Genomic DNA, 26,744 nt, shown 5'->3' on the forward strand with positions numbered 1-26,744 from the left:
CTAATTTTGTCACTTATCATTACCTATCAAAATGCCTTTAATACGCAGTAGTTTGGTTTGTTCATCACAACATCTGTTGAGCATACTCTTGCATGCTAATGCACAAATATCCATCAGTAGTAACATAACAACACCTGCTGAATGATTTAAATGGATTGTCCTTTCCTTTGGGTAGATGAACCTTATTTGGTATTGTTGCTCTGAGGGTGGTCAGCTGTGTCTGATCGCCTTTGTTGTGTCAGTTCCACTTCACCCAACACTGACACTGCAGAAATTGACCTCAGGATTTTGCCAGTGTGCAACAAGGTGCACATTCAAGGTTTACAACAAGACTTAAACACACATACACAAACACAAAACACACACACACACACACACAAATATACAAGTCCATTCCCTCATCGGGCAGTTTAATTCTGTATCTCACTGATGGGAAATGGTCCAGGAAATATTTATATTTTCGCCATTGTATTTTTTATTGTTTTTCAAGGAACTCCACTGTGGGTATATTGCTGTGCTGACACTGACACCATCACTGCAGCAAGTATAACATGGTGGTCTTATCATTCCAGTCACTCTCCATTCACTCACAAAGAAAGGGAAGAAGAGAGCAGACCCACGTGTGATTTATTCATGCCCACCTCTTCTCTTTCCCCCTCAGATGTATGGGAGATATACCCAGGAGCTGGGCGCCTATGCTAAAGAGGAGGCGGCTCGCCTGCGGGAGGACTCGGGTCTGCGTCGCTCGGCCAGCGTGCGTGGACAGACCCCGGAGCCGCTCGAGGACGAGAAGGACGCGTGCACCAAGTGCCATGGTGAGCAGTATAGAAGGCCGAGCCTCAAGAACGCAGGCAGGCGAAAGAAGGAGAAAGAGTAATGGATAGAGGGAATGGGAAAAGGGGCGGGGGTGTAGCATTGTGTAATATTGCTTGAAAAATAGTAACACCCTTTTTTTAAAGACAGTGTAAAAGGCATCGTTAACACAGAAGGATATGTGAGGGAGTTGATAGGGAGACTGCCGAAAAGCATAGCTTATCTCATTGGTGGCAGGCAGCGTTGGGTTGTCCCCGTCGGAAGTGAAAACATCCTTGCCACGTAAATGGCTTGCTAATATTTCCCCTCAAGCATCTTACTTTGTGAAGAAGGTGCCTGATCTAAAACATCGGTTCATCTCAAATCTTTTTCTTACCTGTTGCATTTGTGATGAAGGATAAATTAAGTGTTTTTGTCCCCCTCTCAGTTAGGTCAGTTTACAACATCAATGGCAGGAAACAGTTGTAACCGCTTCTCTGGCATGAGGCAGGCTTTATAGCCTGACGGGAGGATGGTTGGCACGGGTGTTGTGAAAGGGTAGTAAGATGTCACACATTCTGACTCCATATCAGTATCATTTATTGAGCAATAACGTGTCGTCCTGTGGCTTTCATCAGATCTTAAAAAACAGGATGACCAAACACAACACTCAGCCTGGCGGCGGTGGTAGTGTGGTGAAAAAGGAGCTGGGCTAGCATGTAGTAACCTGAAAAGTTCAATATCTGGCTTCAGATAGATACTTGGGGAAATTCAATCTTTGTTTCAACAATAAAGGCGCGCTCACACAAGTACTTTATAGCACCATGCACACAAGGATTTATTGCACCATGCCCTTGACTACAGACGCGTTTCGGCGTCAAGCCGTCTTCAGTGTAACAAGACCACAACAGACACAGGTGGATTACATGACAGAATCTGATTAACCGCACCCTTGGGTACGCCCAGTAAGACCACACACAAAATCATGGCAAGCCATTAATAAAGGCAAACAACTATTTCAAAAAAGATCCACAGTTGCATATTACCTGAGTCACTCACCAAAGTGAAGGAAAAGAAAAGAATACAGATCATGATAATAAAAATAAAAAAATAAAACAAAAAACAAAAAATTTATTTACAGGTGTACCAGCGACCCCATATTTCCCACGTACCAATCCATAAGAGTTCAGAGAAAGCAATTTAATACTAACTCCTCATTAAGGCCATTGGGGTGTACTGTGTCTAGTAAGTGAATCCAGAAGGCCTCTCGCTGGAGGAGGTAGTGCTCTCTGGGCCAGATGTACGTACATTTGCAAACGTACTGTAGCGTTATCAGCGTCATGGACAAACCGCAGATTGCGAACGATGTCAGACCCAAGTTTCCGTCGTATTTATCAATCGTTCAACCCTTAGTGTAAACTGCACCTTTCTCTGTCTTTCTCTGCCCATAAACGCAATTTACGAACGTCCACAACTGAATGGCAGCGCCTACATACAAGCGCAGTTGAATGAAGTTAACTGATGACAACTTTAAAAAGAATCAAATGTTTAGCGATCATAAAGTAATACCATACATGAGATGTCAACAAGCAGGGAGATAATAAACATCAGTAGTTCTACTCAAACTACTTGTGCACGTAGGCTATGGAAGAATTGGTCAAATCTAGCAGGAAAGTTTAAGTGAATGACGTGAAAGTGAAAGTAAGACATTCAAGGCCAACGAAAGTTAATGTTGCTTTTGATAGTACAAAGACTTACAAAACTGGGGCTCTAAATAGCGATTCTGTTGTCTTTGAAAGGTTCTCTTATTGACGCATTGAACTGCAATTTGGATGAACTGCTTTTACAAGGCAGAAGTATTTAGGCGCAGAACAGACGTGGGCTTTTTAGGAGCAGTCTTTGTACATACCGCGGAATACATAATTAGGCGCTATTTACTCTTTCCCTCCCATCTTTTTAAGCTAAACTCCCACTTTCCCCTGGATCCTCCCATGAATGCATGACATGAAAAACGCAATCTGCCACTTTCAGCTCCCGTGACAGGCAGTTTGCGCTTTTACATCATTGCGGCCTGTTTGTACATACCTCGCAATGATTTTACACGCACATTGCGAAACAAATACGCCTGAAGTGGGCGCAAAAGTGTTAGTACATCTGGCCCTCTGTCCCCACCCCTCTTGAGTTGTTTTACTGCCTCAATGCCCTGGATTTTAAAGTGCAGACTTCATGCCCAAATGCGTTAAAATGCCTAGCTATAGACAATTTCACATCATGGTTCCTGATATTGCTTTTATGTTCATTAATCCTTATTCTTAATTCTCTTTTGGTTTTGCCTACATAACAGAAACTGCATGGGCACTTCAATAAATAAACAACGAAAGTCATGCGACAAGATATTCTTCCTCTTACAGAAAAAGTTTTCCCTGTGCGCGGGTGTAGAAAGGAGTTACCTCTGATCATAGCATTACAATTCACACAATTTCTGCATGAAAAGTTTCCAGGATCAAGTGTAGTGAGCCAATTGGTAGAAGGAGTAGAAGAATCTGCTGTTACCAGTGTGTCTCTCACATTTTTAAATGTTTCGTGAGCAAAAAGAGGGGGTCTCTGAAAGTTCTGACTTTGTCACTGTCACTAGATAAAATGTACCAATGTTTATTAACTATAGACTTAATGTCTCTGGAGAAGGGGGAATAAGTGGTGGACAGAATAATGCAATCCTCCTAATTGGATTCTTTTTTCTTTAAAAGTGACTTCCTATCAGTGCCCCAATTGTATCTTAACCTATTGAAGACTCGGTGAAAAGCCATTTTCGACCGAAAAGCACATTTATGCCTCCTGTTTACAATCCTTCGGTCCAGACTTTTTGCCGTAAAGTGGATCAGGAGGTATTTAACCTCTTTATGACTAGAAGAAACCAACATTTCTATCCGAATCTCTCTATCAGAGAATACTTGAAGCCTTGCAGGCCCTTAATAATGATGATTCCATTGTGATTAAACCTGCTGATAAAGGTGACGCAATTGTCATACAGGATAAGGACCTATACCGCAAGGAGATTCTGAACCAGCTCGCCAACCGTGATTTCTATTCCCCCCTTGCTCGTGATCCTACTAGTCGTTTCTCCAGTATGATAAAGAGAACTCTTAATAATGCTAAATCTGAGAATCAGATTACCAATGATGAATTGTTCTACACGTTGCCGAAAATCCATAAGAAATGTGCTGATACCATTCCCAATGTTCAATTCCCAATTCCCAATCATTCCCAAGAAGTCCAATTGTGGCTGGCTGCCAATCTCTAACAGAACACATTTCGCAATATGTAGATTGGTACATTAAACCAATGGTCTGGACATTGCGTTCTTACCTGAGAGACACTACTGATTTTCTGAATAAATTACTGAGCGTGCATGTTTCACAGAAAGATCTATTATACACTATGGATGTAACCAGTTTGTACACTAATATTCCACACGATCTTGGCTTATGTGCTTTGAAACATTACTCAGAGTCCAGAGAGACTGATGAGCCACCGACTAAATTCTTGTGGGATTTGGCACATTTAGTACTTACTATGAATTACTTCAAATTTGAGAATGCTTTTTACCATCAAATCAAGGGTACGGCAATGGGCTCGCCATTCGCCCCCAATTATGCGAACCTGTTCATAAGCAAATTTGAGGCAGACTTTGTTTACAGTAATGATGTTTACTTTTACCATATGTAAGATTGTGGCCAAAACTGGTACTGCAATCTTTCAAATTACTGTAGAGCGGTGTATCCCCTCCCACTCCCCCCTGACTCGAGGTTGCCAACCCGGATGCCAAAACACTATTGACTTTGTGATTAGTAGATAGGTAGAGGGTGGGGCATTAGGCCAAAACACAACATGACATGACAAAACACAACATCAACATCAGTTGAGGGCTGCAACTTCACTTTTTAAATGGCAATATCCTGGCCGGACTTTACATTAATACACAGGATTAGATGTTAAAATCCCTTGTGCCAAAATCCAAGGTAAAAACACATTCAGAAGCCCATACTCAAATTAACTTTAAGAAGCACGCTACCCTAGCCTGACGAGCCAGACCCACATTAAAATGTAGGGTCTGGGGACTCACCGTTCGCAGTGCTCAGTCCGAGGGGCGGGATAATCGGTTGTCTTTCAAATTCCCTCATCACGCAATAGGACAGCGATATGAGTCCCATGCGTTTCCCACCAGCGGAGCTAGTTGGCTAGTTCAAACTTTTGCCAACTTAATAAAAGCTTAACTCGTGTCACACTGTTCGCCAACAGCAACATCCATCTTATTTGTTTTCAAGTAGCATGGAATTCAAGCCAAACCGTTGCAACTCTGCCATCAATCATTATGTTAAGCCCGCCTAACGACTCTATACACGATTTGATTGGCCTGATAGAAGTTTAATTTTTCGAGCTCACAAGCCAACGGAGAGTTGCTAGACTAGCCCTGGCAGCAAATGTAAGGGGGTGCGCTAGGGTGCGTCTAGATTTCTAGGCTAACGCTACCCACAAATCTGCCAACAAATGGTCACAAACACAAGACAAATGGCCCATCCAACAGCAGTATATAGTATGCGGCATGTCATAAGGGTTATCAAGTGGCCACCCTCATTCACCGATGTCTCGTTAAGTTAGGCCCACGACACCTCATGATGGAACTGTGGATCTTCTCATTGGGATCCCTAGCAAGAGTCTGCAGAGGCTTCAGTACATCCAAAACTCTGCAGCTAGGATCCTGATGTGAGTGCGGAAAGAAACAACACAACACGGTCCCTCCGCTGAACTCACTCAAACCTCCTCCACATACCCAGAACCAGACTCAGGACCATGGGAGATAGGGCCTTCTGTGCTGCTGCCCCATGTCTGGAATGCCCTCACTGACACCTTGAGGGCACCACAATCTACTGACTGTTTTAAACTAGACTGCATTTCCGGCGGAAACTGCGAAAGTGTGCTTGCCCTGGTCCGGTCACCAACGTGAGCAGACAGTGACATACGCTATGCTGAACCTGGCTTGATCCAAGCATTCTAACAGTGCCTTTCAGTGTTGGAGCAGTGGCAATACCTCAAAAGCTCTATTCAACTATTGCCTTGCAATGCGGTTCGTTGGATTTTACCTGTGGCCTGCCTTCGAATTTAGCTTCTATGACTAAAATCAAATCAATAAAATAAAACAACAGCAGTGATTGGCTGCAAAAATAAATTATGTCACGCGTCTTGCACCTCTCAAACTGGGCTATCAGGTAACCTAGAGAAAAATTAGAAATTATGAAATATGACTAAGGCATTAAAATGCTGCTTGTTTGTCAGGATACTTTTTCACTGATTTATTTTAAAAATATGAGCTATGAGTGTGAATGTTATATATTCCATCCCCTAATTCTGTTTTACTGGTTTATTTGACAAATAATCTATATGGATTTGCTCTATAAAGACCTTATGTCTGTTTGGGATTGTTTTGAGAGCCTATTGATGTATCTCAGAATAAAGGAATGTCCACAACATTAGTGATGTTTTTTTGTGTGTGTGAATGTATTTTACTTAACTCATTGAATGTAGCTGGACACTCATGAACGCATGTCTCTAATAGCCACAATAGGAGTAATTTTAGCAACACCGTATTTTGTGTGGCCCATAACGACCCAGTGGATCATGAAAATGTGCCAAAATTCACATTCCTTGCTTGTTGTTGGTACATTAATCCCATTCAGATTGCCACTTATCTGAGATGTAAGAGTTCAGTATAGGTTTAAGGTCTGGGGCAGGGATTTGACATTCTGTGACTTCTTCATTGAGTGCTTGCTTAGCAGCACTGTCCGCTTTCTCATTTCCCCTCAGACCAACATGGCCTGGGACCCAGCAAAAAACTACACTCAAGTTCTGGTTCTTTAGACGTTCTAGTTGATCAAGCTCAGCTTTGGTTGTACTTTTTGCGTGACATTAAAGCCTACTGGAAAGATTTTTAATTGCAATTTAATTGAATACAATTTACTTTTACGATTAAATGAAATTAATTTATCCCTCTCACCCATAGTTTTTTATTTATTTACAAATGTACATAGGCCTACTGTAATTACATTTATACATAGTTATTCTACTGATCTTTATACTATTCATCCTGCACATAGACTTATTCTTACTACTCTTATAATGTTGTTTCTGCACTACAATGACACTGTTTCCACACTGCACATAGCTGTATGTTATGTACATATCTGTTATATATTTGTCATATTGAATATCCATATTTATTCTGTTTTATTATATTCTGTTAATACACTGCATATATCTATATTATTATTTCTACTATTATAATGTTACTGCTACATCTACATAGCCTACATTATTCTACTTATTGTATGAGATAACTGCTAATACACTGTACATATTTATATTTAATTCATATTACTCTAAACCACGTTCTGTAAATCAACTGTATACTACTGTCTACACTGCACTATAGTTCTTGACCTGTCTCTGTATGTTTCATCACCTTTCTATACTTTGCCTCACATTGCAACACAGCTCAGATCTTTGGTTGCTATGAAGGCCAGTTGTTCTAAATGGATGGTTGCTATGGCCAAAGGCCAGTTCTATCTCTGCTGTTGTCAAGCCGTTGTCAAGCGGGCATATCGTAGAATTCTGATTAACCTTATCTTATTTACAGTTTTTCTCAGTCGCTTTGGTGCTATTCTCACATCACTATTAACATTTGCACAGCAGTTAGTGCATTTCTCAAAACAATTAGTGCAAACTGCAAAACCTAGTGGATGACCTGCAAAAGTGCGTCCCTTGCTCAAAATGGATAGTCCATTCCTCAAAAGCACGTATTCATGTCAATGAAACTGTCAGTGTCATCAAAATGAGAAGTCTTGACACCATCGTTTATAAACAAGATAGTCAAATGGCTTTGTCATGTTTTCATTATGACAGTTCTCTCAGTGTTTTCCAATGCAAAAAAAAGGTCAGAACTCTGTGACGCTACCTGAACATGCTCAAGACAGCACTATACAGTACTTGTACAGCCATTTGAAAACTACAGTAAAGTTACACATTGCTGTAGTTAGGGAAGTAAGTGAGTACAAGACACTGAATACGTACATTTTTACTGTATGCTCTTTGCAATTCTACAGCATTTTGACAGAATTTGATAACTAGTTCACCAATTTTGTATGTAATGACCCAAGCAATGAAATGAAGACTATTAGTTTTATAGGGAACGACTATTCAGTATCCATAAGTATAGTTCATTTTGACTGACATGACATAAGCAAATGATAATGTTTAAAAACAGCAGATAATTGTATGAAAGCAACTGATACATGTCCAAAAGCATTTGCAATTTGTTCAGAGGAAGGATAATTTGCTACTCTGATGTGCACAAATGACTAAATGTTGTGGTTGAACTAATAGTTATGAGAATTTTCATTCTGATCTGAAAAAAGCACCAAAGCGACTGAGAAAAACTGTAAAACATCTCTATTTTACTTAGCCCACTTCCATACAGTGGGTCCCATTAAGAAGTGGCCACTTCATTCACCGTGATTCACACAGCAGCATTATTAAATTAATCTGTCACCATACGCCTATGCCTACGTTTGCAAAGAAAACATTTTAATTTGATTCACATGAAACGTTACATTTCATGTACATGTTGACAATGAGTAGGCTAGTTTTGGTTGTTGGTGGTGTTATTGCATCCCTTAGTTATGCCTACAATGCAAGTTCCCTCGCGATTGGAAGCTCCTGTAGACAATAGTAGACGCATTTCAAAACATCGCGTTAGGAGTCCTTGCCACTTCTTTTAAGCTGTCACAGACGTAGGTGCTACTTTTAGGGCTAAAGTGCTTCGTGAATTACTGTTAGTAAAAAAAAATAGCAGTCCTAAAGTTACACGTGACGAAGTTACGAGTGCAAGCATCTCATATCAAATGACCATGGCATTACCTAAACAACATAAATCCCAATTAGCAACATACATCTCCTCCCTATAGCTAGCCACACAAAAAATTAATGATACTAAATCTCTGCTTAGCATGCTTCTCCGCTTAGCATTCTAATAACAGAAGGGGCACATTTATGTTGACCACTACAACATGACTTATTATGTCTGTAACGTTAACTGTATAAAACACTTACTTTCATAAAGGACGCACACCATCCAGCACATGGAAACCGATATTTTAGGTTCTTGGCCACAAACTCAAAACGTGTCTCTCTGAAGCCCTGTTCTAGAATCTTTGCTCTGAAGGCTGTGTTGCTAGGCGACATCAAATAAACGAAATGATAGTCTTTCAGTATTAAATGTGTAGCCTACGTGTGATTCCGAATGGATGTGTGTGGTTTGCAATTAGGATAAACAAGAAATAACATTTCCAATAATTTCCCATGATAAATTACATAATATTTGCACCTTCCTTACTTGTGAATATCACACTGTATTTCAAGTAGGCTACACTAGTGAAATGTAATACAACGCTGCCACCTAGCGTTCAGATAGGTAGGCTATTTAACATTAACGTGACGCTTGTTTATTCTTTCGTCAACTCCATGCTTTTAGGAAAACAATCTTTTTATCATAGTTCCCTCTTCAATGGCGATTACCAGCTCGTTTTTGTAACAGAGATAGCTGTTTATTGTCCCTAGGTTTACAGAAACACCTATTCATATTAATACAGGAAGTTAACGCTGCCGACCACTGCTTTGTCTATTACATGGCCCAGAATGCCTTGCATGTCTTTACAACAAAACAACACAGTAAAACCTAAATGCCCGTAAACATATGCATTTGCATACTTGTAACATTTTTAATAATACTCTCCCATCATGATATGTAACAATAATGAAAAATGTAATTTGAATACCGTCAATGTGAAAACAACTCTATTATGTAAGCTATATATAGCTACTGTTCTCCTTGCTATTTCAGTTCGTAAGTCCATACTATCCCATGGCAGAGCAAGGATTTCATGATTGGGCAAGGATGCCTGGAGACATTGTGACTGCCCAGAGACATTGTGCATACATGGAAGGCATTGTGATAGAAGGTGAATAGTGAAAAGTGAATGGTGTGAGTTACCAAATACCTGTGGTTGGTTTGCCAAATGATGGAAACTTTTGGAATATTTCTTTTTTTTTTTTAGCTTATGCACCCTCACACTGGAGTCCCCAGTTCATATACAAAATTTGGTATCGATATGTGACAGTGTTCCTGAGATATGGACGACTTCCTGTTTCGGAGCTTCGCCGCCGATTTCGTTTGGCTGTGACGGGCAAACGCTTCTGAAAATCAAAAATCCTTCCAGTAACTTTTGTGAGGCTTGGTCCAAGGATCATGTACATCAAGTTTCGTGAAGTTCGGACCAAATTTGTGACCTGTGAAACTTTAGTTTCGCTTTCTATTCAATCCAATATGGCGGAAGAATGACAAGGGTCAGTGACATCATTTTCAATTTCCGCACTACACCGGTTCCGGCCGGACGTCCCAGAGTTGGATCGGTGGTGATATCTCAAAAGGTCTAGGAGCAGGAGCTGGCCCAAAATCGGGCTTACAGGAATAATAATAAATATAACCGCAAGCGGTGATTTACGGGGTCCGAGCAAAACGAACATGATAGCATAGCTTTTTAGTTTTACATATGCTTTGATTGTTTGGGCACAATTGTTCAAAAGAAACGTGATCGGATTTCGGTTATCGGATTTCAGTTACCGGATTTCAGCTATCGGATTGGATCAAATCTTGAAAATGGGTTGTTCAAAGGGAAACAAGGATACTGAAATTGGATTAGATCACATAATCTATTCTTGGTTTTGATCTGGATAAAACCTTCACTTTGTGTCGTTCAAAACTTTTGAGTTGGATTGGAATAAATTTGATGCATAAAATTAGGATTACCCTGTGCTGTAACATTATAGTGTGCTAACCTCCACAACCCAACAGTATTCTAACAATACTTGATTCTACAGGACTATTTATTTGTTGTGGATAAGATGAAGGGTTTGATAATGGAAGGCAGTGTTTCCCACAGAATTGAATTGTATTTGTGGTGGTGGGTTCTGTGTCGGAGTCAATAAGATAAACAGCGTATAATTATACAGTTATACTTGCCTTGCACTACAAGTCCATATTGACAAGTAGCTGTAATGCTGTAATGTTATAGTGTGCTAACCTCCACAACCCAACAGCATTCTATTCTAGTATGCTAACCTCCACAACCCAACAGTATTTTAACACTAATGCTTCAGGTGGGATTTGAACACTCAACATAAGGATGACCAGTACAAGGCATTATCCCACTAAGCCACTGTCAATACTACATCTTTGCCAGTCACATTCACATGGTGAAAATGTGTATTGGTAAACACACAAGAAAAACTCCAAGTATACATTTGACAATAAAATGAAGGGCTTTCCTGAAAGAGAACACCTGAAAACGTTTGGAAATTCTGGGACAATTGACCGATCCCAAGCCCCTCCTCCCATTGTCAGTCCCATAGTTACTGTAGCTAAGTCGGACAAGTTTGCAGGAAAGTGTGGGAGAACGAGTGTTCAACATGGGGACGCAGCACCCCCATTTAGCCCAGTGCAACAGTATGCTGGATTTCTGGGCGTCAAGTAATATTGATATATTCAAAAAACAGAGGTCAGAAAAGCCTTCAGTATGCAGATGGACACATTCACAATGTCCGCTGTCATCAACGTGGTGGAACACCACAAATTGAGGACAAACCAATCCGGTGTCGTGGATCTTATGGGATGCATGTTAACTGGGGATAAACAATTAGCACGTTATCACAAGCAGGTAGTTTACCGTATTTGCTGCAGATGTGACTCTGATTCAATAAACAGGTCTGTGCAAAAATATGGTGTCGACGTGTCCATAACAAAATCTAACCATATTTCGAGGATTAATAAGACGGGACCAAGTGCTGCAGATCCAAGTTCCCACGCAATTTAGGAGAGTGACTAGCCTGTTAAGCAGCTCATGTTGGGGTGGAGAGATAGCTTCTCTTCGGTATGCCGATAGCCTACTTATGGCTGCTTTAGAAGGAAGAGTTCAAATAAACATGATACAAGTGTATTGAAAAGAAACCACTCCGAGTTCAAACCCATATCACGCATGACATATGTTTGCAGACGTGATTTGTCTTGCACTAGACTTCATCAGTGCCCGCTTATGCTATAATTAATTTAAACATAGGCAATGTAGTAGCCTAGGTCTAATATTGGCGATTTCGAGACTGCATAGCCTATATAGCAAGGCATAGTTTTGAATTTGCACGATTCGATCTTTAGAAGACATTGGCTATCTCTCGTTCAGCCATGCAGTAGGCTATTATTGCGTTTGTTGAAAAAATGATCATTAGCTTATTTCTGTGAACAGTCTTCTATCCCAAGTTAAACATGGCAAGGTAGCAAAGCTAAAGTAGGCTTATTCTTGTTGTGTGTAAGGCGATACGTGATTGAAGGTGTACTGTAGCCTTTTGCGCGTCTTTCGTATGATGCGAGTTCAGTTCCTGCAAGGTAGGTATAATTTTTTGCGTAGGCTTATGTTGTCGTTTCATCAGTGGAAACCAGATTTAGTTATGTTTTTGTGTGTAGTTATGAACACAAATAAAGGCAACATTTTCGTACACACTCAAGATTTCTTTACTGAAAAGTAGCTATCCAAAGTTATGCAAAGTTAGGCCTATGCTATGTGTGTTAACGTTTCACACGGTCAGGATATCGGATGTCACTTCTACAAGTATCCCAGGCTTATCTTTGAACCTTTTTGAGCTCTTTAGTTATTTAGTTACTTAGGCTACTCACAAAAGAAGCATTATAGCATTCGCATAACCGGCGTATTGTCATACAGAATGGACACTAGAAAATTCAAAATTGACCGAGGTTGACCGAGGTCCTCCGAAGTCCTCATTGTGACATATTAAAAAGGGGCGTGGCTTGGGATCGGTCAATTAGACATTTGTAGAGAAGAACAGTAATGGATGAAATATAAATATGATAGACTTAATGATGAAGGAAAAATAGTAAACAAAGAAGTTCCCCTATATGTCTTCGAGTGTGTCGGCATTCTGATTCTTGGCAACTAATGAGTGTGAATGTTGATTGCCTGATGTCATTCAGGTGCTGTTCAATGGTGTGACTCTTCAATAACCAATAGCATGTGCATCTTGAGCCTAAAGCTTTAGCAGGATTCGAACTCTCAACCTAACAAACACCAGCACTAGGCATTATCCCTCTGAGCCACTAACAATCCGACATATTAGGCAGTCACATTCACATGGTGAAAATGTGTGTTGGTAAACACACAAGAAAAACTCCAAGTATACATTTGACAATAAAATGAAGGGCTTTCCTGAAAGAGTACACCTGAAAACTTTTGGATATTCTGGGGCAATTAGAAATTTATAGAGAAGAACAGTAATGGATGAAATATAAATATGATAGACTTAATGATGAAGGAAAAATAGTAAACAAAGTAGTTCCCCTATATGTCATAGAGTGTCGGCATTCTGATTCTTGGCAACTAATGAGTGTGAATGTTAATTGCCTGATGTCATTCAGGTGCTGTTCAATGGTGTCAATCTTCAATAACCAATAGCATGTGCATCTTGAGCTTCAAGCTCTAGCAGGATTCGAACAAACACCAGCAGTGTGTAATGAGTGTGAATGTTAATTGCCTGATGTCATTCAGGTGCTGTTCAATGGTGTGACTCAGAAGGCTCAATTGTATGGAGTGATGACACGGAGATGGCAGGTTTCGGTGCAACACAAGTTAACTTTATTTGAGTTTCAATTCATCTGTTCTTTTGTTCTTTACTTGTATGTGTGCTGCATCAAAGAGGAAACAAACAGAAAATGGAGTAATCAGTGAAATGGGGTAAATCAGTACAGATCGATCCCAACTCACAAACAAACCAATTGACATTTGAACAATAAACTGAAATCATATGGCTATATAAGGTACAACTAAACAATACTTGACATCCCAAGTCAACCAACATCACCTAATCATCTCACATGGGACTCCAACACACCAAACCAACAAACAAAGACCTTAACTTTACACATGATGGCAGAGCTACTCTACAAACTGATAAACATCACAAAAGTCATAGTGAGGGTGATTAAAGCGATGACTTACGTTAACTCAAAGACGCACACAGAGCAGGACACACTGGAGTGCTGGGTTGAGATGAACAAAAGAGCGAAACTGAGGGCGAGCAAACAATTTATCCTGGTCTGAGCCCCTGCTCCGGAGCTACAGGGTTTCCCAGCGGGTAAACTTTGGAAAGATTTGCAAAGATTTGGAAAAGATTTTTGAAAGACTACAGTCTCAGACCCTCTCACATCTAAAGACAAGTAGTAGAGTTTTAAGTCACAGACTATGATTTTGCAATGACTAGGGATCTTGCAGGGTCACTATTTACAAGACTGCAACATGATTCCTTTAAATTATTACCCATTGTGCAATAGATAAACAGGAACTGAAAATTATAGCCTACTAAACTCAAAGTCGTATTTTCATGTTTCTGCAGCATTGTTTCATGCGTGACATCCTTAACCGATATAGAGTTGTTCTGTCAAGTGGAAGAGCCGACTAAATATGTATAAGAAATGACAAATATTGTAAGAATAACAAATAATTTTAGGCTACAGCTTATAATTATACAGTAATACTTGCCTTGCACTACAAGTCCATATTGACAAGTAGCTGTAATGTTATAGTGTGTTATCCTCCACAACCCAACAGCATTCTATTGTAGTATGCTAACATCCACAACCCACTAATGCTTCAAGTGGGATTTGAACTCTCAACCTAAGGATCACCAGTACAAGGCATTATCCCACTGAGCCACTGTCAATCCTACATGTTGGCCAGTCACATTCACATGGTGAAAATGTGTATTGGTAAACACACAAGAAAAACTCCAAGCATGGAGGGGCGATTAGACATTTGTAGAGATGAACACTAATAGATTAAATATAAATATGATAGACTTAATGATGAAGGAAAAATAGTAAACAAAGAAGTTCCCCTGAATGTCATAGAGTGTCTCGGCATTCTGATTCTTGGCAACTGATGAGTGTGAATGTTGAATGCCTGATGTCATTCAGGTGCTGTTCAATGGTGTGAATCTTCAATAACCAATAGTATTCGAGCTAGAGCCTAAAGCACTACCGGGGATTCGAACCCTCAACCTAACAAACATCAGCACTAGGCATTATCCCACTGAGCCACTGACAATCCTACATATTGGGTAGTCACATTCACATGGTGAAAATGTGTGTTGGTAAACACACAAGAAAAACTCCAAGTATATATTTGACAATAAAATGAAGGGGTTTCCTGAAAAAATACACCTGAAAACTTTTGGATATTCTGGGGCAATTAGACATTTATAGAGAAGAACAGTAATGGATGAAATATAAATATGATAGACTTAATGATGAAGAAAAAATAGTAAACAAAGAAGTTCCCCTATATGTCATAGAGTGTGTCGGCATTCTGATTCTTGGCAACTAATGAGTGTGAATGTTAATTGTCTGATGCCATTCAGGTGCTGTTCAATAGTGTGAATCTTCAATAACCAATAGCATGTGCATCTTGAGCCTAAAGCTCTAGCAGGATTCGAACTCTCAACCTAACAAACACCAGCACTAGACATTATCCCACTCTGCCACTGACAATCATACACGTTCAGCAGTCACATTCAAATGGTGAAAATGTGTGTTGGTAAACACACAAGAAAAATTCCAAGTATACATTTGACAATAAAATGAAGGGCTTTCCTGAAAGAGTACACCTGAAAACTTTTGGATATTCTGGGGCAATTAGACATTTATAGAGAAGAACAGTAATGGATGAAATATAAATATGATAGACTTAATGATGAAGGAAAAATAGTGAACAAAGAAGTTCCCCTATATGTCATAGAGTGTGTAGGCATTCTGATTCTTGGCAACTAATGAGTGTGAATGTTAATTGTCTGATGTCATTCAGGTGCTGTTCAATAGTGTGAATCTTCAATAACCAATAGCATGTGCATCTTGAGCCTAAAGCTCTAGCAGGATTCGAACTCTCAACCTAACAAACACCAGCACTAGGCATTATCCCACTCTGCCACTGACAATCATACATATTCAGCAGTCACATTCAAATGGTGAAAATGTGTGTTGGTAAACACACAAGAAAAACTCCAAGTATACATTTGACAATAAAATGAAGGGCTTTCCTGAAAGAGTACACCTGAAAACTTTTGGATATTCTGGGGCAATTAGACATTTATAGAGAAGAACAGTAATGGATGAAATATAAATATGATAGACTTAATGATGAAGGAAAAATAGTAAACAAAGAAGTTCCCCTATATGTCATAGAGTGTGTCGGCATTCTGATTCTTGGCAACTAATGAGTGTGAATGTTAATTGTCTGATGTCATTCAGGTGCTGTTCAATAGTGTGAATCTTCAATAACCAATAGCATGTGCATCTTGAGCCTAAAGCTCTAGCAGGATTCGAACTCTCAACCTAACAAACACCAGCACTAGGCATTATCCCACTCAGCCACTGACAATCATACACATTGAGCAGTCACATTCAAATGGTGAAAATGTGTGTTGGCAAACACACAACATCAAGAAAATTCCTAGCATACATTTGACAATAGAATTAAGGGCTTTATAAAAAAGAGTACATATCTGAAAATGTGCACTGTTAATGGTATCCACCTAATGATGGTTGTATGGTTGTTATCCAAGAAAAAAAAAATTACTCATATAGGAATATAGGTGATATAGGAGAAATGGGCTGAGTGGTCGAACTTTATTGGCCTATATCTCTGAAATGGAACAACGTATCCAAATTCTTTTGATAACTTTTGTGAGGCTTAGTCTAAACATTGTCTGTGAGAATTTTGGTGAAGATTTGATAATTTTTTAAGCCTGTGAAACTTTTTATGATGTTTGGCTTTTCTCTGAAATTGTGGCAAAAGTAAACATTTTTAGAGCATAAGACCAGGGTGAAAAAGATGCATCTGAATGTAGAGATTAATATGATGAAAGAATTTTGAGTCTAGGTGAATCTGGTAAGGAGAAATAAGCGTTTTTGACAAGAGCGCCACCTTTGGGTGCAGTACCCCAAATTTGGGTTATGGGTAGTGGGGGGTACTGGTAACAATACTTGAAAATGTCAAGTTTCTAGGACTTACGGTTTATAGGAATATAGGTGATCTAGGAAAAAAGGCCTAAGTGGTCTAACTTTATTGGCCTATATCTCTGAAATGGAACAAAATATCAAAATTCTGAGCGATAACTTTTGTGAGGCTTGGTCTAAACATTGTCTGTGAGAATTTTGGTGAAGATTCGATTATTTTTGAAGAGTGTGAAACTTTTTATAATGTTTGGCTTTTCCATGAAATTGTGGAAAAAGTAAACATTTGTAGACCATAAGACCAGGGCCAAAAAGATGCATCTGAGTTTAGAGATTAATATTCTGAAAGAATTTTGAGTCTAGGTGAATCTGGTAAGGAGAAATAAGCATAATTAACTTTTTTTTTCAATAGCGCCACCTTTGGGTGCAGTACCCCAAATTTTGGGTTATGGGTAGAGGGGGGTACTGGTAACCATACCTGAAAATTTCAAGAGTTTTGGAGTTACGGTTTAGGCTGCAGTATGACTTTTACAGAATTTTGGCCAAAAAATGAACGGTACAGAAACAATAGGGTTCCTGCAGCTACGCTGCTCGGACCCCTAAATATAGCTGCAAGCAGCAATGCGGGGGCCAAGCAGTGCGCTATAGCAGGAATGGCATTGCCATGCCATGAGCAAGCACTCACAGCAAGTTTGATTGCAATTGGATAAAGAATGGCTGAGAAATAAGCTCATTTACTTTATTACAGCACCCCTAGAGGTCAAATGAGACCAATTTCCTTGCATGTCCTCACAATCAGCTAATATGTCCATATCAAGTTTGGACTTCATACAACGAAGCGTTGCTGAGATATGAGCCCACTTCTTGTATTACAGCGCCCCCTATAGAGGCCAAATGATCGCAATTTCCTACTGTGTCCTCACAATGAGGTACCAAGTCCCTGTACCAAGTTTGGACTTCATACATCAAAGCGTTGCTAAGATAGGAGCTCACTTCCTGTATTGCAGCGCCCCCTATAGAGGCCAAATGATTCCAATTTCCTAGTGGTCATCATAATCAGGTAAACAGGTCCTTATACCAAGTTTGGACTTTTTACACCGAAGCGTTGCTGAGATACAAGCTCACTTCCTGTATTACAGCGCCCCCTATAGAGGCCACATAATGCCAATTTCGTAGTGCGTCCTCACAATCAGATACCAAGTCCCTGTACCAAGTTTGGACTTCATACATTAAAGCATAGCCGAGTTGTCAGCCCACTTCCTGTTAGGCGGCATCATCGCCAGGTGTGATTGGCTGTCACGGGCAAATAAACTTGAAATTAAAAAATCTGACAAGTATAGTTTGTGCGGCTCGGTCTGAAGATCATCTCCGCCAAGTTCTGTGAAAATCGGATGAAATTTGTAACCGCTGAAACTTTTCGTAGTGTTTGGACCAAATCCAATATGGCGGAGGTCCAATATGGCGGAGAGTGACAGGATAGGAGTCGATGAACTCGGAATGGTCCAAGGACACAGACACTACATCAATTGTGAAATCAGACAAAAGAGTCAAGGATCACGTGCATGAACGCATGTCCAGCATTGAACTGGTGGTGGAAAGTGACGTAATAGAAGTCATTGAACTTAGGTCGGTCCAGGGATTCCAACAGTGCCTGATTTGGGAAAATCGGATGCACCATTCAATCTTCACATGCGTTAATGCAATCCAGTTTTGACCCATTGGTGGCGCTAGAGTGTTGGGCATAGAGTTCTGTAAATTGGTGAGAGTGATCATGGGACAGTGCTGAATCAGTGTACCAAATTTCATAACTTTAGACCCAGCGATTCAATTTTCGGCCAGATTTTGACCTGTTGGTGGCGCTAGATGGCTGGGTTTAGAGGTCCGTAAATAAGTGTGAGTGGTCAGTGGAGTGTCCCGAAACTTTCTGCCAAAAAATCTGAACGTTTTAGCCAGGCGTTCTATGGGCTGCCATAGACTCCAATGGCAGATATATAATAATAATAATAATAGGAAAAGCTAGTAACTCAATGGGTGCCTTCGCAGCTTCGCTGCTTGGCCCCCAATAAGAAAACTTAAGAAGAACAATAAGTGTGCTGCTTTGCAAGCACACTTAAAAAGGTCTTAATACATTTCTTTTTAGCAAAGCTTTTGGTCCCCTTTAGTTGTTTTTTTAAAACCTTATCTTTTTCCTTAGACTGCTCATCTTTTTTGTTTTTAACCTGTAGCACTTTGAGATCTATGATGAAAAGTGCATTATAAATAAAATGTATTATTATTATTATTATTAATTTAGCCTATGTTTTTGCACCTGATCGTGCTTCTGTGTTCTGCAAAATTAGTGCTCTAGCCTACTCATTTTCCCGACATAAGACTTGCCACAATAAGGGAAAGTAATGACGTAGATCACCTACTTAGTGTTACATGAGATGACATAGGGATCTCTTTTCCTCTGTGTGGGTGTTTAAGTAACACAGCGATAAGCAGGACTTTGAACCAATTTTTTTCCAATTGGTTCTTTCCGAACTGTATTATAACGTTTCCGGTTTTTGGTTCAATCCTAAAACTGACTTTCCTGAACCGGTTAGGGACCGTTCGTTATTTATAAACGGGATCACCGGAAGGATTTTAAGTGCTTCGATCAAAAGTTGCATGACCCTCCCCTGCCTGCTATATAATTTTCAACGACCCTCCAGCAGCATTTTCAAAATTGACATGACCCTCCCCGGCCAATTGTCGATGTCTTCCGCCGACGCTCTTACGCACTATGAAATCACATCAACATATATGCTACCGCCCTAAGACTAACCTCTGCTTTCTGATCTTACACATCACACTTCACCAAGATGGTGGCCATTTCAGTAGATTTACTCACTAACATTGTTGTGAAAACACAATGGAAACTAAATGCACACTTCCTGCAACTGCATTAGCCTACTTGAAAAGTTACTCTTCTAGTAATTATTCACATGAAAAAAAACAATAAAGCATTGAGACCATTCAACAAAGCACACTGGGTAATAACAAATTCAACACATGAACTTGTTGCTATGGACTCGTCTCTAGGCTTCCTCAGTCATTGTAAAGCTGCCGAAGCTGAACATTATATCAAAACTCAATTTCTCAGACGAGCGTCAATTTGGGAGCTTGCTACACTCCTTCCTTCTCAAATGACTTGAGAAGGAAGGAGTGGCCGTTTGCACAATTTCACAAATAATCACAGGGACCGAAAAATACCTAACATGCCAACTTTTTCCGGGTTTATCATTTTAACGTTTCCCCGCTGTCTTGCCGTTTTAATATATTTTTCCGTAGAATATCCCATATTAGTGTAATACTCTCATAACATTAGTCCTGCATTCTGGCCTGTCTCTGTGTTGTCCTGTTGTTACCCCTTGCCCTTCCAGAGAAACAGATGTATTCAAATCATCGTTTTGCTTGCTTGAATGCGAACTCAGAGTGATGTTAACCTAGGCCTATTTAAGTTAACGACGTGGTTGCCGTGAGAGCACAAATTATTAGCGCTTGCAGTGTTCGGCCGTAGGCTATGCCTACGTGCGCACCTGCCAGGCTACTCAGCTAGACAAAGAATTCCCCCTGTATATTCACTCCAAGTTGGCCTACCATAACTTACCAACTACACTGTAGACCATAAACTGGCTATTTATATGACCAAATGTATTTGTTCAACTTTATGAAGCAGAATTACGCACTGCTACTTGGAACGTAGGCCAACACATTTTTGTTGGCAGTAGAGAGAACGACAGCGAATAACAAATTGCACTTGTTGCTGGTTACCAATAAATACTATATATTTTTTTGCAAACAACAAAGGATGGAGACAGCAAAGCTAGAGATGGGCAGGAACAAGGTCAATTGGTGGAAATGCTTGTCAAAACGTTAGGAGCTGGATGTGTGGATGAATGAAGCACAAGTATGCTTTAGGCTATGTTAAGCATGCACACTTTTTAAAGTTAGGCTACACGGTAAACTACAAGTAAACCAAAGTTAAATTTAGCTTTTTTAGGGCTGGATAAAGTTGATCAAATGGATATAGGCTGTTAGGCGTGAATAAAGTAGGCTACTTTGTTGCTCCAACACTTCCAACGTTAATGGGGACGAATGTTGACATTTTCCGTATTTTGCAATCTCCCTTATTTTGGAAATCTCCCTTATTTTCATTGTTCAATGTTGACAGAGCTATGGAACGAAAGAGAACGTTATATGGCGACAGAAATCAACAATCAAACAAGCCACTTTGATTTTTTGCTGTTTTCATTAATACAAAAGATGGGTGACCCTCCCTTCTAGACAAAAAAAAGTTAGGTGACCCTCCCCTCAACAAAGAATAAAAAGACATGACCCTCCCCTATTTTCCTCCGGTGACCCCGTTTGTAAATAACGAACGGTCCCTTAGAACAAAAAAATAAAGTTCCCGAACCGGTTAATAACGTTCCCTGTCAGCTGCAGGACATACAAATAAGTAGGCTGATCATTAGGACCTACTTGCACTGTCTGTGACCTGGCAGTCTGCCTCAGCGCCGGTTACCTATTGGAACCGAGTTTCGGTGCCCAACCCTAGGGACTAAATGAAGTTCCTCCTCATCTATGAGAGGGTTGATGGATTCTATAATGTTTAGCCTACTGTGTCCTGTATCTTTTGTGAAAGAAGGTAGATTCTCAGGTAATGGTCTAAAGTGATCGACAAAAGGTGATAAACCAGAGCCCACTATGGGTTGGCCTGGAAGTTGTTTAAGGTTTTTGTGGATCTCTGGCAACGGATAAAAGGTTGCAATAATCGGGTCCTGGCACGGGCTCATCCAGTGGTTGCGCTGGTGCTTGAGTTACTGTAACTGCATTATAGTAGGCTATACAAGATGTATTTTTTTTTTTTTATCAATATGTTTATTAAGTGTTTTCCAAGTAGTTTAGTACAATGGAACATAAATTAGGAGTAACACATGTCTATATGAAAAGAAAAGAAAAGAGGAGAGAAAACAAATAGACAAACAGACACAAAACAAAACACCAAAGTACAGGGCGTATTACTCAAGATAATGACATGTACTGTTGCATCACTGGCACTTTAAATCAAAACAGAATTTATTAAAGAAGAGGTGAATGGCGCATTGTGAGTCTCAAAATTGTTCAAGATCTCCATCAAATTGAGCAAGATGGTCCAAGAATGGCTGCCAAATCTTGTAGAATTTTTTAAGACTGTCCGTCATGGCATATCGGATTTTCTCCATGTGTAATACAGAGGCAAGATCTGTTAGCCACGTCTTGAAGAGTGGCACTGCTTCTGACTTCCAAAGCCTTAAAATCAGTCTCTTTGCAATTAACATTCCATACATAATGGTGTGCTGTACAAGGGGACTGTGAGTCAATAGAGACAGGGAGTAGCCAAACAGTGCCAACTCTGGCTCAGGCTTGAGCACACAACCATACATTTCAGAAAACCAATGGAATACTCCACACCAGAAGTCATACAATTTTGGACATGTCCAGAAGAGGTGGGTTAAGGAACCATCAGCTGACTTACATCGATCACACAAAGGGGAAACGGTAGGGTATATTCAATGTAATTTAGTTTTTGAATAATGACGTCTGTGCAAGACCTTAAACTGGATTAAGTGATGTCTGGCATTAATAGAACAGTATTGGATTCTACCTAGACTCTCCTCCCAAACAATATCATTAATCTGGAGACCCAGTTCCTCTTCCCAAGCTTTCCTCAAAGAGTGGGTGGCATAGTTCAACTGTTCAGAAAATATCTTGACAAAATCTGAGATCAAGTGTTTTGAATCTGGTGGGCCAAGCAAAAGACTATAAACCCTGCTTTCCTCAGGGAGGGATTCAAAGTTAGGCAGGTTTTGGCGGACATAGTTCCTAACTTGAAGATATCTAAAGAAGTGTGTTGACGGAAAGGAAAACTTGTCTTTTAGCTGAGTAAATGAGGCAAAATGTTTGTCAATGTACAGATCTTTCAAAACTACTATGCCTTTTAGCCTCCAACTACAAAAAGTTGCATCTGAGAGTGAGGGGGGAAATGCATGGTTATGACACACTGGAGCATAGACAGATGTGCTAGGCAACTTGCAGCACCTCTTAATTTGCTGCCATATTTTCAAACAATTAAGAACTATTCGGTTATTTACTTTAGTCTTTACAGACAGTACAAGTGTTGAGAAAAGTAGAGCTGGAAGTGAACTGCCTTTAACATCTCTCTTTTCAATGGCCACCCATGCAGGGGTGGTTGTTGAAATTTCCAGGCTGTAGCCTTCACGCCAATAGGCAAGAGCTCTAAGATTTGCTGCCCAATAGTAATGCTGAAAGTATGGTAACCCAAATCCCCCCTTCTCTCTGGGTTTTTGTAAATGAGCTTTTGATATTCTATGAGCTTTAAAACCCCAGACAAAAGGCATAACTATTGAGTCTAGTAGTTTAAAAAATGATTTTGTTAGGAAAATAGGAAGGTTTTGAAAGAGATATAAGAATCTTGCCAGTGAGACCATCTTGATAGCATTTATACGACCCACCATAGAAAGCGGGAGCGTGCGCCACTTGCCAATATCTCCTTTTAATCTTTCCACCTTTTCATGAAAATTCAGTTTAAATATGAGTTTAGGATCTTTTGGTAGAGTTACTCCAAGATACTTCAACTTGTCTGTAACTTTAAATGGGAGTTTATGCAGAAATTCCGCTTTATGGTTATCCCCAAGAGTCAAAAATTCACTTTTTTGCCAGTTAATTGTGTACCCAGAAACCTCACCAAATGACTTTATAAGGTCTAACAGAATGGGGATAGACTGCTCAGGCTGTGACATAAAGATTGCAACATCATCTGCATATAAAGATAGATGGTGGTCCACATCACCTAAACAAATAGGTTTGAGAGAGCTGTGTTGCCTGATACCAATAGCAAGAGGTTCAATTCCAATCGCAAACAGGAGAGGGCTGAGGGGGCAGCCCTAGCGCGTCCCACGATGTAATGGAAATGGAGCTGACCTCTCTTGATTTTTTAGAATGGAAGAAGAAGGATGGGCATATAGAATTTTAATCCATGAAATAAAACGGCTACCAAATCCAAAGTCCCTCCAACACCCTGCACATGTATGCCCACTCAATCTGATCAAAAGCTTTCTCTGCATCTAAGCAGAGGACAGCCACCTTCTGATCCTTCTTATAGTCATGGTACATTATGTTCATTAGTCTTCTAACATTAAAAAAGGAAAACCTTCCAGGAATGAAACCAGTTTGGTCAGCATGGATAATGGAGGCAATATGATTTTTTAACCTATTTGCCATCAATTTTGTGAAAATTTTCATATCAGAGTTCAGCAATGCAATCGGACGGTAAGATGAGGGCTCAGTCTCATCTCTCCCCTCTTTTGAAATTAGTGAAATGTTGGCTTCATATAAGGAGCTTGGAAACTTCTGAGTTTCAAATGAATGATTAAACATCCTGAGCAAGAGAGGAGTCAACTGTTCGGGGAATTTCTTATATAGCTCTATTCCAAAACCATCTGGTCCAGCACTCTTGCCATTAGGTAAGGACTTTATAGCATCTAAAATCTCTTGAGTGGTGATGTCAGCATTAAGTGCCTCACATGCTGTGTCACTCAATTTAGGGAGATTCAGATTCTCCAGCCATGCAGAGGCATCCCCCCCAGCTTTAGATGTATATAATTGTTGATAATATTCGCTGAAGCGCTTGTTTATATTGCTGGGGTCAGTGATAATGTCCCCAGATTTTGATTTGATTTTATGTATAGCTCTGCTAGCCTGCAAACCTCTCAGCTGTCGGGCCAATAGCTTCTGGGGCTTGTCCCCTAGTTCAAATTGTTTTTGTTTCAGTCTAAACAGTTGGTCCTGTACCTGAGCAGACAAAATGTCATTATATTCATACTTCAGTTTAAGAATATTCTGTAAGGTGATGGAGTTAGCAGAAGATTTATAGGCAGTTTCTAGTTGCGTTAGATCTTTTTACATTTCTAAAAGACGTTTTTTCTTTTATTTTCTCATTGAGCTTTCAAAAGAGATGATGTGCCCTCTAGTCACAGCCTTAAAAGCTTCCCATAAGGTGGAGTCTGTAACCTCTAGGTTATCGTTTGTTTCCAAAAAATCTGAGATCCTAGAAGAAATGAACTGAGTAAACGAGGAGTCGGAGAGAAGTGAGGGATGGAACCGCCAACTATATTGCTGTTTCTTATGGTTGAGGTCAAGTACCAATGATATAGGAGAGTGATCAGAAATTAAAATATTATGACATGTGGTGGAGATTAATCAAAAAAGAATCGATTCTAGAGAAAGATGTGTGTCTCTGTGAGAAAAAAGAATAATCCCTATGTGTGGGGTGCTGAAGCCTCTATATGTCAACTAGATGTGTGGATAGCATTAAATTATTCAAGGTTGTGGAGGCAGCAGAGGGCAACTGGTTTGTTTGGGCTGATCTATCTAAAAAATTGTCAAGCACACAATTCAAGTCATCACCTATAATCACATGTGTGTCTGAGAGAGTGGGCAGTAAATTAAAGACCTTACTGAAAAAATTTGGGTCATCAAAATTGGGACCATATACGTTTAAAAGTGTGACATGATATGAGTAAATGTAGCCAGTCACCAGTATATATCTGCCATTAGGATCACACACGGTGGAAATATGCCTAAATGGAATAGTCTTGCTAATCATAATAACCACTCCTCTAGCTTTACTGGAGAATGTGGACTGGAAAATTTGATTGACCCAGCTGCACCTAAGCAACTTTGCTCTTGTGGGCTTAATATGAGTTTCCTGTAGGAATATAATGTCTGCAGCTAAGGACTTCAAATGAGAGAAGACTTTTGCCCTCTTAATGGCATGTCCCAATCCACGGACATTCCAACTAGTAAAAGTAATGCCACCACCTCTTGAAGAAAGACTAGGATGCATATCTAAGTACAGTGATGCAAAAATGTGACGCCCTTAAACAACACTGATAACAGCACAGAGGAAAACAAAATAAAAAACACACATCTAAGAACTTACCCTCCCTCCCCCCGTCCCACTTTCCCAAACAAAGTGAGAACACGCTCCCCTCAAACAGGCATAGAGGCTGCCGGACCATAGGAAAGACTAGTTTAGCTAAGCTAACAAAAAGAGCCCTATGCTCTCTCTCCAATTATGCAAAAAACACACAAGTAAATTTAAACCACGGTCATGAGAATGTCCCGACCTGCGTAATGGCAGGAAACAAAGTCACATACCAGATAATATACGCCATCCCAAGCGCATGCAATGTTCAAGACAAAGTCCCTGCAAACACCTCGGCTTCTTGTAGTGAAGAAAATACCTGCTCCGAGTTCCCCAAGGTGACCCGGAGTCGAGCTGGGTAGATGAAACCGACCCTTGCGCCTGCCTCCTTGAACCTCTTTCGGACATCTTCAAAAGCCTGGCGCTGTTTAATCCCCTCCACTGGCAAATCGGGGAAGAAATGGATCGCCGCCTCGTTGTATGTCAGGGGAAATTGTTGACGAGAAAGCTGTAGTATTTTCTCCTTGATTTGGAAGTGATGAATCCGGGCTATCATCACACGCGGTCGTGCATTTTCCTCCGAAGATTGTTTCCCTAGACGGTGCGCTCGATCCACAATAACAGGGCTGGAAAAATTTATAGCACCTAGCAGTTCAGGGATAAACTTCTCCAGAAATTCAACAGGGCTTCTTTTCTCTATCTTTTCGGGCAGGCCAACAATTTTTATATTCTGACGCCTAGAGCGAGCCTCCAGGTCAATTA

At 40.1% G+C, this 26,744-nt stretch overlaps 1 protein-coding gene across 1 annotated transcript in view; it reads left to right on the plus strand.

The window, feature by feature from the left end:
* clcn2a (chloride channel, voltage-sensitive 2a) overlaps positions 1–26,744 on the plus strand; it is a 159,553-nt gene that overhangs the window by 54,794 nt on the left and 78,015 nt on the right. The window contains exon 2 of the mRNA XM_076294381.1: positions 662–815. Within this exon, the coding sequence (XP_076150496.1) occupies positions 662–815 (154 nt within the window). The remainder of the gene's footprint in view (positions 1–661; positions 816–26,744) is intronic.

This window comes from Alosa pseudoharengus, unplaced genomic scaffold (genome assembly GCF_046254945.1).
Source record: "Alosa pseudoharengus isolate Yale_2024_CS ecotype anadromous, Long Island Sound unplaced genomic scaffold, YU_APseudo_1.1 YU_APseudo_1.1_scf_2, whole genome shotgun sequence".
NCBI lineage: Eukaryota > Metazoa > Chordata > Actinopteri > Clupeiformes > Clupeidae > Alosa > Alosa pseudoharengus.